At 35.3% G+C, this 14567-nt stretch overlaps 4 protein-coding genes across 4 annotated transcripts; all 4 read left to right on the forward strand.

Annotated features, from left to right (window-relative positions):
• Window positions 1–877: 877 nt before the first annotated feature.
• Window positions 878–2246, forward strand: LOC120017078. The gene is made up of 4 exons (XM_038870140.1): window positions 878–1168; window positions 1280–1495; window positions 1608–1835; window positions 1928–2246. The coding sequence occupies exons 1-4, from the start codon at window positions 1163–1165 to the stop codon at window positions 1976–1978; spliced, it is 501 nt and encodes a 166-aa protein (XP_038726068.1). The 5' UTR covers window positions 878–1162; the 3' UTR covers window positions 1979–2246.
• A 3236-nt stretch (window positions 2247–5482) lies between these two features.
• LOC120016500 (germin-like protein subfamily 1 member 16) lies at window positions 5483–6530 on the forward strand. Its single transcript, XM_038869310.1, has 2 exons — window positions 5483–5658; window positions 5818–6530. Exons 1-2 carry the CDS (start codon window positions 5532–5534, stop codon window positions 6357–6359), a joined length of 669 nt encoding a protein of 222 aa, XP_038725238.1. The 5' UTR covers window positions 5483–5531; the 3' UTR covers window positions 6360–6530.
• A 1044-nt stretch (window positions 6531–7574) lies between these two features.
• LOC120017138 (germin-like protein subfamily 1 member 14) lies at window positions 7575–8704 on the forward strand. The gene is made up of 2 exons (XM_038870240.1): window positions 7575–7713; window positions 7983–8704. Exons 1-2 carry the CDS (start codon window positions 7590–7592, stop codon window positions 8534–8536), a joined length of 678 nt encoding a protein of 225 aa, XP_038726168.1. The 5' UTR covers window positions 7575–7589; the 3' UTR covers window positions 8537–8704.
• Window positions 8705–11476: 2772 nt separating this feature from the next.
• LOC119980130 (germin-like protein subfamily 1 member 14) lies at window positions 11477–12614 on the forward strand. The gene is made up of 2 exons (XM_038822791.1): window positions 11477–11661; window positions 11899–12614. Exons 1-2 carry the CDS (start codon window positions 11538–11540, stop codon window positions 12438–12440), a joined length of 666 nt encoding a protein of 221 aa, XP_038678719.1. The 5' UTR covers window positions 11477–11537; the 3' UTR covers window positions 12441–12614.
• Window positions 12615–14567: the final 1953 nt, after the last annotated feature.

A 14567-nucleotide genomic window follows, 5' to 3' on the forward strand; every position in this document is an offset into this window, starting at 1 on the left:
CATGTGGAGATGTGGGTACTGGTTTGGTTGGTTTGGTCTCTGCACAATCTCCAACTCCCAAAGTCCAAAAGTTGGTATTATAAAAACTGGATTATCACTGCACGAGGTCAACAGCATCCCCCTCCCCCACATTCTATGTGGTTTGTTATTACTTGGAGTACTTCTCAAGACAAAAATACTTTGACTATGTTTCTTCTTTTTTTTTTGTTTTCATGGTAATTACCGAGCACCAAAAACAAAGTTTGTCAAGTTTATCTATTAATTACAATTAGTAAAATGGGTATAGACTCTTATTCCTACAGTTTCCTTTACACTTTTCAATAATCTAATGACCAGAAAAGGAATGCTTTCAATGGTCTTCAAAGGATTTCCACACCAGTCTCTAATTCTTGTTTTTTTTTTTTTTGGCAAGCCCAATAAAAGTAATTAACTTATAACACAGTATAAGTCTCTCAATTGCTACAAAAACAAAAAAATTGACAACATTTTCCCTTTCTTTTATGGCTTTTGGGTCAAATTAGTTGACCCAACTGACATGGTTGCTTATTGATGAAAGGGAAACACTTGCTTTTATCTTCCATTTCCCCATTTTAACCCTGCAATAGTTTTTTAGGCCAAAACCACAAAGTCAACAGTACACATTACCACCGCCATTACCGTCCAATCCAAAAACTTTTCAGTTGTCTGTAAAATCTGTACATGCAGAAAGACCCAAAAGTATGAAAAGAGAAGGTGCTTTTTCTCAGTTTTAGCCCACTTTGTGCAACAGTAGTTCTTTTTACACAGAAGTGAAAAAAGTAGACTCTGTAGTTTTCCTCCACCATTTACGTGTACCCCCATTTTTCTTGTCTGCTGCGTGAATCAAGGCAAAAAAAGGAAAAAGATTGGAGTCAGTCATTATTAATAGAATCATCACAAAAAGTTGACAAAACCCACACATCATCAGAATTCAGAAGCTTCAAGTTTTGTCTCTCCTTTCCTCTCTTCCTCTGTTGTTCTGTTTGGTCCAATAAATGAACTGAAACAGAACAGCATGTGTGTATACTTCTTTTTAGATTCTCTCTCTCTCTGAATTTATATCTTCCTTGAGAATCCACAGAGGTTGTTTCTTTTTAAATCCCTTTTTGCCAAACCCACTTTTGCTCTCAAAAGAACCCAAGACATGGATGTAAGTTTTCTTGTCAAAGTTCTCATCTTTTCTTTGATTCAGTGATGGGGTTTTGGTTCTAAATCTATTGAGCCTTTTGGGTATTTGTTGTTTTTTTTTTTTGTTGATCAGGATTGGAGGAGGAGTGGTCAAATACCAGCATTTGGAGACTGGGATTACACAAATCAGATGCCAATCACTCAGTATTTTGAGTGTGCAAGACAAGCAGGGTTGTTCCGCTACAGCTCCTCCTCTGGTGAATGTGATCATCAATGCATGAATAATGGAGATTTGTATGCTCTTGATTTCAAGAAGAAAACCTCTCGTGATCTTGGTCCCCCTCGTAAGGTAGTAAATTAAATCCTCCTCTCACATTCTGTTCTCTCTTTTGGTTGCTTAAATGGGTCATGAAATTTTGATGATTTGAGTTTGGTTTTGTTGTGATTGTGAATCCTTGAAGACCAAGGGGAGAGAGAGGAATGTGAAGGAACAGAGAAAGCAAGGGAAGGTGTGTGATGTGACTGAACTGCCAAGAAAACAGAGTCATCAACACCGTAAAATGAACTCTAACTACAAAAAAAGTAGTGTTCAAGTGATTAATCATCCAAGATCGAGTGCTAGGCCTCCTAAACCTGTTGATGAAGATCTCTACAAGATCCCTCCAGAGCTCCTAAACTCCTCCAAACGGGTTGGTCTCTCTCTCTCTCACTATGATATTCTCTACTAGTTTTCATGGTTTCACATTATGATGAGGCTTGTTTTTTCTTTCCTAAAATGCAGAAGAGGAAGATGGGACTTTTCTCATGCTTGGTGCCAGCTTGTGCTTCCTGAATTTTGGATATTCTGAACTGAGAGAGCTCACCAGTCAGCACAGTGAAACTTAAAATGGGGATAAAAGCGAACCTCTTTTTTGCTTTTCATGGAATTGTGTAGTTTCAGTGTTTGAAAACTGAAAACTTGGTTATGGAAGACACTGATAGTTCATAGCTAGTAGAGATGTTAATGATCCTTTTGTCTTTGTTTAATTACTTGATAATAGAGATATCATGATGGACCGTTTGTTTAATTACTTGATAATAGAGATATCACATTATCATGATGGACCTTTTGTGGTGAATTTAGTGAGGTTGAGGCTGTGTAATACTTAAGCCCATTTTCAGAGCTTTTTTTGCATGGAAAAGAAGGGGTAAATGACAAAAAAGAGATGGGCCTTGTGGAAAGGTGGTTACAACACTAGGCCCATATGAGTGTGGGCTTAACCAAGTCCGTGAGGCCCATTATGAAAAGGATAAGGTAAACTTTAGCCATACCCTTAGATTTACTAAAGACATCCCTTTGTTAAGCGATTCGCACAAAATTGTAAATTCTTATAAGCACATTGAAAGTATAGCAAATGTGGAACATTTTCAAAATACACCCCAAAGGAAAAACAGAGTAAAGGGGAAATCAAATCTCTCAGTTCAAATTGAACTTGTCAAATACATAAGGGATTTACAATTAACAACCCTATACATCAAAATCATCCAAGAATAAGTGACTATACAAGTATTCAACATGTTATCAATATTTGACACCAGCAACAACACCTGTGAATTCTGCAACAAGAACAACGTCAAAACCAAACATTCCAAACAAAGATAATTAAGCCTAATAAATACCTTCTAAGCACAAGCACAAGCCACGGAACTTTGATCTGCAACTCATCCGCCAAGGACACTGGATCAAAGCAACAAAACTTTGATCTGCTATGCATCCGTCGAGGACAACTTCTTGGAGGCAACTGCGAGGAGTTTGACTCACACGCGGTGGTTCTTCATGTATTGGTAGAAGATTCCGATGATTAGACAGGCGAGGAGTGTGAGGATGACATAACTCGGAGATCAAATCATGAAAGTTGGATGAGTAGTAATCCAAGGCCTTGCGGTACCTCTTGGTGGTCCAGACGTCACGAAAAGGGACTACTAAACTCGGACGCATAGGTAGGAGCCATAGATCGACAAACCAAAGCTTTTGGGTATGGGTTGTTATGAGCGGGTTCCTAAAACAACACATGGTCAACGTGAAGTCAACTTAAGTCGGGGTGTCTTTAGTAAACTTAGGGGTGTGACTAAAATTTACGAAAGGAGAAATGTGTGCCTGATGTTGCTTCATTACAATTGCTTTAGCCACCATAAAGCATCCATGTTTGCTCCAACATATGGGCTCTATTTAACGAGCGAACATTTGGGCTCCACTTAATTCACAGTAACAGTAGCAATTACATCAAAAATTAATACTGGATTTCAGTTCTATTACACCAAAATTCAAGCTAGCAAATTTATATCATTAATACCAATACATTTTGTTGGCCCCAACAAATTTATACCATTGTGATTGCTCGAAGTTGTTGACTAGCTTTAGCTTTCTTAATAATAATTACAAATTCCAAAAGTTTCAAAAAAACAAAAGTGAAAAGATTTTGCAGTTGAGGAAATTAAATGTTCAATCAAACCTTTCTATCTCGAATTTTGCAAGAGCCATTGAACCTAAACTCTAATGCCAATTGTTGTGAATTAAAGGAACAAAACTCAAATATAGAAAGTATGTAGAAACAAAAGAGAAAAAGAAAACACAAGATTTAACAAGATTCGACACAAGTTGCCTATGTCTTCGGGCGAAGAACAACGAAGAATTCCACTAATATAAAGAATATTACAAAAAAAAATGAGCTATTGAACTCAAGAACTAACCCAAAGCTCTTTCTCTTGCTCTAGACGACACTCTCCAAGTGTTTACAACTTAATACGACCCTCTCTAGCTGGCTCTCCCAAAACCCTACAAATAAAACTGTTTATAAGATCTGTCCCATAAGTTGCAGATCTGCGACATCTAGAACTTAGAGAGAGAAATACAATTTTTTTTTAATTTATGTCATGTAGTCATGCTTAGTCATCAGTGCCACCTAGATTATGGAAAGATATGGACATATATGTTACAGTAGTGCTAGGTATCCCATATAGTGGTAGCTCATGAGAACCCAAGTCTCTTAAACGAAATTTTAAAACATTGTAACTCTCAAAATATATGTTAAATTTTTAAAAAAATTCCATATTCAGAGTCAATTCATAGAACTCTTTCTAACAAGATCCATTATCGATGAATTTTATTGGATAAATCTTAATTCCATTATTTTTTTCAATGAAATTTCAAAAACAAATGAATTTAAAACTAAAACAATGAATTCTAAATTGTGCTTTAAAAAACAATAGAATCTATATTAAAACAATAAATTTTGGACAATGAATTATGGGATAAAAGAGTGGAAATAAAACTATTCCATCGATTAAATCAATAGAATAAACTTGTTGGGCTCCCATGGACTACCAAACAGATGGGTTACATGTCATTTTCGTATATGTTATATACGTTTATCATTTTCGGATGAAGAAAATACAAAGTGTGATGTCACGTCACACATCTCCCAAACCATTAAATAAGAATTGGATAGCCCCAATCCAACATACATACTTATTATGTATTACCTTGATAATAAGAGAGCTTAAATGCAGATAATTGCAAAATTATCATTGTTAATATAATTTTACTTTTTTAGGAGGTGATAGCTAATCCATGTTCTCATAAAAAAACAGAGGACCAAAATCCTTGAGATTGACTAAAGCAAGATATATTATTAATCACTTTCTCCTGAGCTTGAGCTAGCAGAAGAAAATTAAAAAGAAAAAGTTAGTTGTAAATTTAAACCAAAGAAGAAAAATAAGGTTTTGTTTTGTCAATATATATTAATTTAGAGGAACAGAGGGGATCAAAGAATCATTCTCTTCTCAAGCTATGTTTCATTGGACAAAATTTTCAATTCAGATCACCTAAAAAGGTTATATATATGACGACATTTTCACCTGCTACTCTTAATAAGATACCTCATTATAACAGAAGTGGGTGAGTTGACAACTTGACATGAAAATAACCTTCAAGTTTAGTTATTCTTCACGTTGACACAATTTCTGATTTGCCAATATATTTGCGGGTAATGGCGTATAATCCAATGACTGATAGAGAAAGAGAAACGAAGGTGGTTATCGTTGGAATTCTAAGAAAGGAACTTTACTAGTCTTGGCAGTAGTAGGTTATATAATTCATTCATCACAGTTTACAAAGTAAGTATTGATGTTAGGAAATGTGCATATATTTCTTAATTACTCAAGTTCTATATATTTCTATAGACAAGTATATATTTCTATAGACAACTCAGAAGTACCGAAGCAGATACATGCGTGTGTGTAGCAGTTGAAGAATTTACAGTGATTCCCATCTATAAATAGACCCCATGAAAGCTTGTTTGCTCACACCTCCAACAGAAGAAAGATAAATCTTCAAGCTCTACACAATGAAAGGTGCTCCTTCTCTCTCGGTATCTTTTCTCCTCTTGGCTTTGGCCTCCTCGCTCGCCTCGGCCTTTGATCCTAGCCCTCTTCAGGACTTCTGCGTCGCCATCGATGAACTCAAGGATGGTGGTATGTATATATACTCTTACTCTAGCTTGTTCTATGTTTTGATATATAGCTTAATTATTAGTCTTGGTTTGATTTGGTGTGCTGGTTTGCTACCCAAGTTAACTGCTACGGATTAAAAGTATAGGAGATTTTATTGATCACAACATTTCTTTTATGCAGTGTTTGTGAATGGAAAGTTTTGCAAGGACCCAAAGCTCGTAAATGCAAATGATTTCTTCTTATCTGGTCTCAACAAGCCAGGAAACACCTCAAATGCTGTTGGTTCTAATGTCACTGCTGTTAGTGTCAATGAACTACCAGGACTTAACACCCTCGGCATAGCCTTGGTTCGCATTGACTATGCACCGCACGGTGGCCTAAACCCACCTCACACTCACCCTCGTGGCATTGAAATCCTTGTAGTCATTGAAGGAACACTTTATGTTGGATTTGTAATCTCCAATGCGGATGGTAATCGCCTTTTCGCCATAGTCCTAAACCTAGGAGATGTTTTTGTGTTTCCGATCAGTATGATTCACTTTCAACTCAATATTGGGAAGACAAATGCAGTGGCTTTTGCAGGATTGAGCAGCCAAAATTTTGGTGTCATTACAATTGCAAATGCAGTATTTGGTTCCAAACCACCAATTAATCTTGAAGTTCTAACCAAAGCGTTTCAACTAGACAAGAACATTGTGGAGTATCTTCAGAAACTGTTCTAGACCAGCAACTATGAATATGATATGGTTGTTTACAAATAATGAGGCTGCTTGTTTGCCTTTGTCAATGTTTGGTTCAATAGAACCAATTTCCGTTATGTAATGTTTTAAACATTTGATATATATGTACTTGAAATAATTAATTAAGGGTTTGCTATGGTTAAGCTTTCTTTATTATCGCTATCAAGATTCCATATTGGGATTTACTTTTGGGTCAAACAATGTCAATGTTGTTTGATCTTTTTTTTTCTTTTCAGTAAATACATCTTATGTTCAATAATTTGATTATATATTTGCTGACAATAAATACAATCCACTTATTGAAAACAAAACCAATTTAATGAAAATATAATCAAACAACATGTCGACATCAATGTTTTAAATATTGAAACATACCCACTGATTCAATCGGTTGAACTAGATACTGGACCGATCACTGGTACGAATCAACCTAAAATGTTGGGTTGTGCCATGCCTCTAACTGGTGTTAAACTGATTTTATACACATTTAAAAAAAAGAGCCCTCAAGTGAATTTTTAATAATGGTTTTTATGAGAACCTAAAGCTTTATTTATAAGAGTCATGGTTGTAACATTAGTTGTATGGATTTAAAAAATAAGTTAAAAGTAACATTAGTGATAATTAAACTTGGAGTAAGAAATCTTAAGTCTTAACCACCAAAGTAACATGATTTTTGTTACTGTTATCATGTGCAGTATTTAAAAAAAATTTATACATTCAACTAATGTTGGTTAGAGAATATTGTAGACTTGAAATATGGACACCCAAACGTACCATTTCCTTATTTTTTTTTAAAGAAAAAAAGATTAGAATATGTCAAGCTGTAGTTTGTTTATTACTATAATGGAAGTTGAGCTTAGCACACAAACAATAAGTTACAAGCGAAACCCATTGATCCTTTCATACAAATGTGACCAGGCCAGCAATTGGAAAACACTGTAACTTAGAAATAAAGAATGGTTCATGTTAAGAATATATATATAATAAAAATAAAATAGAATGGTTCAATTTCATTAATCCTTACATACAAATTTGACCAGGCACATAACAAAACTGTGTAGTTGTTAAGGAATGGTTCATGTAAAAAATATATTAAGAAAATAGCCAACCAAATATTTTACAGACCTGGTCAGTGGCCTCCACCTATAAATACATTCCCTGCAAAAGTCTCATAACACAGACAAAACCACTTTAGATTTCTCAAAATCCAAAATGAAAAGTGTTACTTTTCTTGTAGCTTTTGCTCTTTTGGCTTTGGCTTCCTCAATTGCCTCTGCTTATGATCCCAGCCCTCTTCAGGACTTCTGTGTAGGCCTTAATAACACCAAAAATGGTGGTATGTAAATTACTCTTTTTCCTTCCTTTTTTTGTCTGCTATAGCCGTATCAGTGTGCGTTATATATATATATATATATATATATATATATATATATATATATATATATATCATGACTATCAAAAATCAAACAAATCCCATCAAAATTATTACCGGGATTTGATTGGTTCAATTGAAATTCTTTCATTGTATTCTATCACTTCCCTGCTACAATTCTATATATTCTTATAATGAAAACATTTTAAGATTATGGAGTTTCTTTCTTGCAGTGTTTGTGAATGGGAAGTTCTGTAAGGACCCAAAGCTCGTCAACGCCAACGATTTCTTCTACTCAGGCCTCAACATTGCCGGAAACACCTCGAATCCAGTTGGTTCTAAAGTCACTCATGTTTTTGTCAACGAACTAGGAGGGCTCAACACCCTTGGCATATCCCTTGCTCGCATTGACTTCGCACCATATGGCGGCCTAAACCCACCTCACACTCACCCTCGTGGCACAGAGATCCTTGTAGTCGTCCAAGGACAACTTTATGTTGGATTTGTCACGTCCAACGCAGACAATAACCGTCTATTCACTAAAATCCTAAACCCAGGAGATGTCTTTGTGTTTCCAATCGGTCTCATTCATTTCCAACTCAATATTGGGAAGACCAACGCAATTGCTTTTGCAAGTTTGAGCAGCCAGAATCCTGGTGTCATTACAATAGCAAATTCCGTGTTCGGGTCGAATCCTCCGATCAATCCTGATGTACTCACCAAGGCATTTCAAGTGGACAAGAACCTTGTGAACTACTTACAGAAACAGTTTTGGCCTAGCAATTGAAAATATTTATCTTCATTAGTACCTCATTGAGGTCATAACATATAGTCATTTTATAATAATGAGGTGTGTATTGTGCCTCAATTTCAGTTCTTGTTTTCTACACAGCTAGCATTGCCAATGTTAATTTGTTTTGATTATTGATAATAATGTAATTGTTTCTTGTCTCCATCTCTCTCATTTGGATTGACCTTATTATTAAGATATAAAATAGAACAATATGAGCAGGGTGTGATGTGACTGCAAAGTATAGTGTTTTATAAAAGTGGAGTATTTTAGGACAACAATTTTTTATTAAGATATAAAAAGACAAAATCGATGATGTTCTGGACAAAAATATGAGAGAAGAAACAAGAAAAGGCACCAATGCATGGACTTAATTTAATTAAATAAAAAGTGGTATATAGGTAATTTAGTGAGCTGTATCTTTACTCATATTTTTTTTTCAATCGTTCTTATTGGAACATATTTTTTCAATTGTGCCCTTAATGATAATTGCATCAGCATTTGCACCAAGAATTAAACAAAATAGGAAAAAGAGATAATTTTCTAATTTTTATTACAATTCTCACAACTATCAAACAAAGAGTCTTAAAAGCTTATTTATATTAGGGTTACATATTCTGTGATAACCAAACTTTAATTGTAACTTTTCTACTTAAAAAAAGATATTTGACTCCTAAAAATAATATCCTAAAAGATATTACTTGACATATAAAAGAAAAAAAATATTAAAATAATGACTTTTTTTAGCGCAATGGATCAAAGCCCCTTATCTATCCAAAGCCAAACAGAATTAGTCTGCGCCCGCCTACTTCATATGTCCCATGACCCTACATTATTCATCCCTTACAACAGCTTGTCTCTTTGGTGACATGATTCAGGACCGTGCGAAGCTCCGACACCAATTAATGCAACGATTGGTGAAACAAAGGGGACATTCACGAAAACAATACAAACTTCTATTAGTTTTAATCCACCAAGAATTGAACAAAGTAGGGAAAAGAAATTTCTCCCCAATTTTATTATAATTCTCAAAATTACAAAACAAATCGTCTTAACAACATATTTATATTAGGTTTACATAACCGTACTTAAATTGTAACTTTTTTCATAAAAAATATTATAGACTCCTAAAATTACTACCCTAAAAGATATTACTTGAGTTATAATAAGAAAATAATTAAAAATAAAATTATAACTTTGTATGATAACGTGCCATCAAATCCCCTATTGATCCCAATCCATATAGAACTTGTCCACGCCTGCCTGGTTCGTCAGTTCCACGACCCTGCATGACCAAATCATCAAAACATCTCATTTTCTACTCTTTTAAATGTGTCATTTTCAATAGTCTCGTTGTCTAGATTTGAACATTAATGTATTCAAACCATTACGTAACAAGTAAAAAAAAACTTAGTCTACATGGTTGCATTCAACTCTTTTCAAACTTAATTTGTATTTAATTTCAAAGAAAAGAAAGAACATTAAAGAAAATGCTTGCAAATATGTGTCACTATATCTGCACTTCACCACATCAAAACTAACGTTCTACATTAATTATTGGTAGAAAATTGGTTGTGTACTTTAGTCCTGATAAGATGCCACTTGCAAGACTTAGTCTGAATTAAAAACAACAAATAGTGACACAATATCCAAAATATATCAAAAGAAACAAGACTGGAAGTCTTAAGATTACCTAGAGTAGATTATTATTTAATTATGTGGGAAGAAGTTTCATCATTTTTTTAGTAGACGAAGTAATATTAATAGAATAATGTTGGAAGAAGGATTCATAGAACATGAGGTAATATCACCTGTTAATCTACATATAGAAAATTCGACTCGCCTCGTGATTCAAACCATTCCAACTTGCCAATAATGTATTGGCCTAGTGGTAAGGTTCATACTAGTCACGTAGTCCCACCTGGGGTCCAATCCTCTTCGGAGACATGAGCTTACACATGAATTTTCTATGGATTTGTTTTATATGCATAGCTTGTGAGTTAGTACACAGGCCCGATAAATTTACTAAGTGCACACCCAAAAATAGCGTTTCAACTTATGATATCCAGGATTGGTTAAGGCTCCAATACCATATGAAACACCGATTCTCCTCAAAGTTGAAGCTTATAAAGGATCAGGTCAATGTTCTTATAGTTAAACCATTAACTTTAACAATAGGTTCCATCCATCTGATAAAAACTGGAACAATACAGAGATCCAGTTGGAGTACGTTCCAATGTTGTTTATTCATTACTATAATGGAACTAAAACCCAAAACATAAACACAAAATTTACAAGTAAAACCTGTTGATCCTTTCATACAAAATTGACCAGGCCAACAATTGCAGGAATATTGGCACATAGAAAAACTGTGTAATTTCTTTAGCAAAACCGTGTAGTTGTTAAAGAATGGTTCATGTAGAAATATTTTACAAAAATAGACAGCCAAGGATGACTAAGCCAATCATGTGTCTGACTGCCTGGCAAAGAAAGGAATTGAAAGAAGAGACTATCTTGTGGTTTGGTTTCCAGAAATAGTCTAAAGTTGTTCTTGTGTAGAGTACTCCATAGGGACTCAATTATGGTTGCAGATGTACTAGCTAAACTAAGGGTTAATCAAGTTTTAGAGTTCGTTGCTTGGTTTTGAGATAGACTCTTTCTTTTCTCGGTCTTTGCTTCCTTTTTGGAAGTTGTCTTTTAGTTTAAGGTTTGTTGTAGTTTTTTGTTTTTTGTTTTTCCTTTAAGGTCTTTTTGTCTGTAACCACAGTATTACTCCGCCATAAGTGAGGGTTTTAATAAATTCTTGAGGTACCATCCTCTTTATCAAAAAAAAAAAGGATGACTACTTGGTTCATGTAGAAATATTTTACAGACTTCGTCAGTGACCTCCACCTATATATACATCCCCACCAAATGTCTCTAAACACAAAACAAAACCACTTTAGATTTCTCAAAATCCAAGTTTACAAAGCAATTCAAACACAGTTTAATTGCCGAAATGAAAAGTGTTACTTTTCTTGTAGCTTTTGCTCTTTTGGCTTTGGCTTCCTCAATTGCCTCTGCTTATGATCCCAGCCCTCTGCAGGACTTCTGCGTAGACCTCAATAACACCAAAAATGGTGGTATGTAAATTATTCTTTTTCCTTTTTTTTTTTTTCCTGCTATAGCCGTATGAGCGCGGGTTATATATATATATATATATCATGACTATCAAAATCAATCAAATCTCATCAAAATTATTACCGGGATTTGATTGGTTCAATTGAAATTCTTTCGTTGTATTCTATCACTTCCCAGCCACAATTCCATATATTTTTATAATGAAAACATTTTAAGATTATGGAGTTTCTTTCTTGCAGTGTTTGTGAATGGGAAGTTCTGCAAGGACCCAAAGCTCGTCGATGTGAACGATTTCTTCTACTCGGGTCTCAACATTGTCGGAAACACCTCGAATCCAGTTGGTTCTAAAGTCACTCCTGTTACTGTCAACGAACTAGGAGGGCTCAACACGCTTGGCATATCCCTTGCTCGCATTGACTTCGCACCATATGGCGGCCTAAACCCACCTCACACTCACCCTCGCGGCACAGAGATCCTTGTAGTCGTTGAAGGACAACTTTATGTTGGATTCGTCACGTCCAATGCAGACAATAACCGTCTATTCACTAAAATCCTAAACCCAGGAGATGTCTTTGTGTTCCCAATCGGTCTCATTCACTTCCAACTCAATATTGGGAAGACAAACGCTGTTGCGTTTGCAAGTTTGAGCAGCCAGAATGCTGGTGTCATTACAATAGCAGATGCCGTGTTCGGGTCCAATCCTCCCATCAATCCTGATGTACTCACCAAGGCATTTCAAGTGGACAAGAACCTTGTGAACTATTTACAGAAACAATTCTGATATAGCAATTAAAAATATTCAGTTTTTATTAGTACCTCATTGAGGTCATATGATATTGTCATTTTATAATAAAGAGGTGTGTATTGTGCCTCAATTTCAATGCTGGTTTGTACAACTAGCTTCTCCCATGTTTGTTTTGATTAATGATAATAAAGAGGTGTGCTGTTTTGAGAAGTCATCAAATTTTGAATACCATAATTAATGCAGTCATGGACCAGTTTTATGCGGATTGGGATTGCAAATAAGGGTGTATGGCCCAAGTTTACTAAAAGGGTCATATCTTTCGGCGCAAGTGTCCGTTTTCGGCCCGCAACATATCAAATCGAAACTATTTTCGCAACCTTCGATGTGGTTGTAACGGATTTACCTTTATGGAAGAATTCGGACATCAATTTAAGGCCTTTTTGATGTAGTTTCGGGCACTTATGTGATTTCGCCCATATTTATACGTTTTTCCTAAAGTATTTGATTTCTTTTCATTTTTACTTACTTTCTTTGAGACAATTAGGGTTTCTTGTGACTACTTAAGGTTGTAAACTCTCATTAGAGACCATCTATTGAATTATGGAATGAAATAATAGAGAGGTTTCTCTTATTCCCTACTTTGTCAATTTTGTGTGAGTTGAATTGTAGAAGTTGTTTTAATTTAGTTCTTTATTGTGGATCACATTCCGCATCAGACAAGGAATCATCCATTGTGCCTGTCTGGATAACTCTTCCAGGTTTGCCCCCTTATTCTTCAACGATTCTTCATTAGTTTATATTGTGAAAGGCCTTGGCGATCCTCTAAGGATCGACGCAGCCATTGCCTCTCTCTCTCGCCCTAACATGGCTAAGATCAGTGTAGCCATGGACTTACTAGGTGATTTTCCAGAAAGAATTAGGATCAAATTAGGGAACAAAGGTGAGGACTATTGTCAAGCAGTAGAATATGAAAACATCCCAAAATACTGCTCCAAATGTTTTTCGGTTGGTCATATAGAGTCAAACTGTGGTCCAAAAAAACTTAGTCTTCCTCAACCCAAGAACAACAACAGTGTTGTTAATCCCCCCAATTCAGAGGCCAAAAAACCTTCCACTGAATGGAAGGTTGTAGGGGTCAAAAAGCAAGGGGATAAGATCAGTGTAACACAGGCTCCTCTAAAAGAAATCTATCAAAAAATTCAGACCGCTCTAGATGTCCCTGGATGCTCTAATGCCAACCAAAATCAGCCTGACATTTTTAATGACTGTGAGCCTGACAGCCCTCCTAGAATAAATAATAGATTCTCAATTCTAAATGATCTAGATCAGGATGTTGATCTTGTAGATAAGGACCCAATTATCACAAAAGATGCAGATGTTGACCATGGGCCTAAAGATCAAGATCAAGCTGAATTTTCTGATCAGACCCAGTCTAATCAAAACCTTGAAATCTTGGACACTCAAACTGAGCAAATTAAGGGAGTTGAGAATATTGCTTTGATTGAATCTCACAGTCGTCAATTCACACCCACTAGTCAATCCTTAAGAAGAACTTCTTCAGCTAATAAACTTAATCAGATGATATGCAATGATTTAGCTTCCCTTAATGGTTCTCAAAACTCCCATTGCATGATTCCTCTTAGAATCTGTGATGATTCTTCTCTAGCTGTCCATAGGAGTCAAGTGATTCGGGATAAACTAAATAATGCAGAGTGTTTTTCAGACATGTCTAAACAATTTTATAAACATTATAGTAAGTCTGAAGAAAAAAAACTCAAAAAGGGATAGATTTGGTTGTAGTTCTTTTTGAAGAGCCCACTACTCAAGGAAAAGTAGCTAACTCTCAGAACAAAAAGAAATCTCCCCCAAAACAGAACCATAAAAAGAATGGCTCTTCAAAAAATCCTCAAACCAAGGAGCTTAAGCAAGCTCAAAAAACCACTCTTAATGATGATGTTTAAATGCTTAATTTGGAACATTAGGGGAGTTGGCAACTCCCTTTCTATTAGTAGGTTAAATTTTTTATGCAAAACTCATAACATCCAAATTTTAGCTACCCTTGAGCCTATTATCCTTGTGGATCAAATTCAAAGTTTAGCCAAAAAGATTAGATTGAATTCCTTTGCAAGTAACTCCTCTGGTAAAATTTGGATGTTTTGGAAT

Source organism: Tripterygium wilfordii, chromosome 15 (assembly GCF_013401445.1).
Source record: "Tripterygium wilfordii isolate XIE 37 chromosome 15, ASM1340144v1, whole genome shotgun sequence".
Taxonomy (NCBI): Eukaryota; Viridiplantae; Streptophyta; class Magnoliopsida; order Celastrales; family Celastraceae; genus Tripterygium; species Tripterygium wilfordii.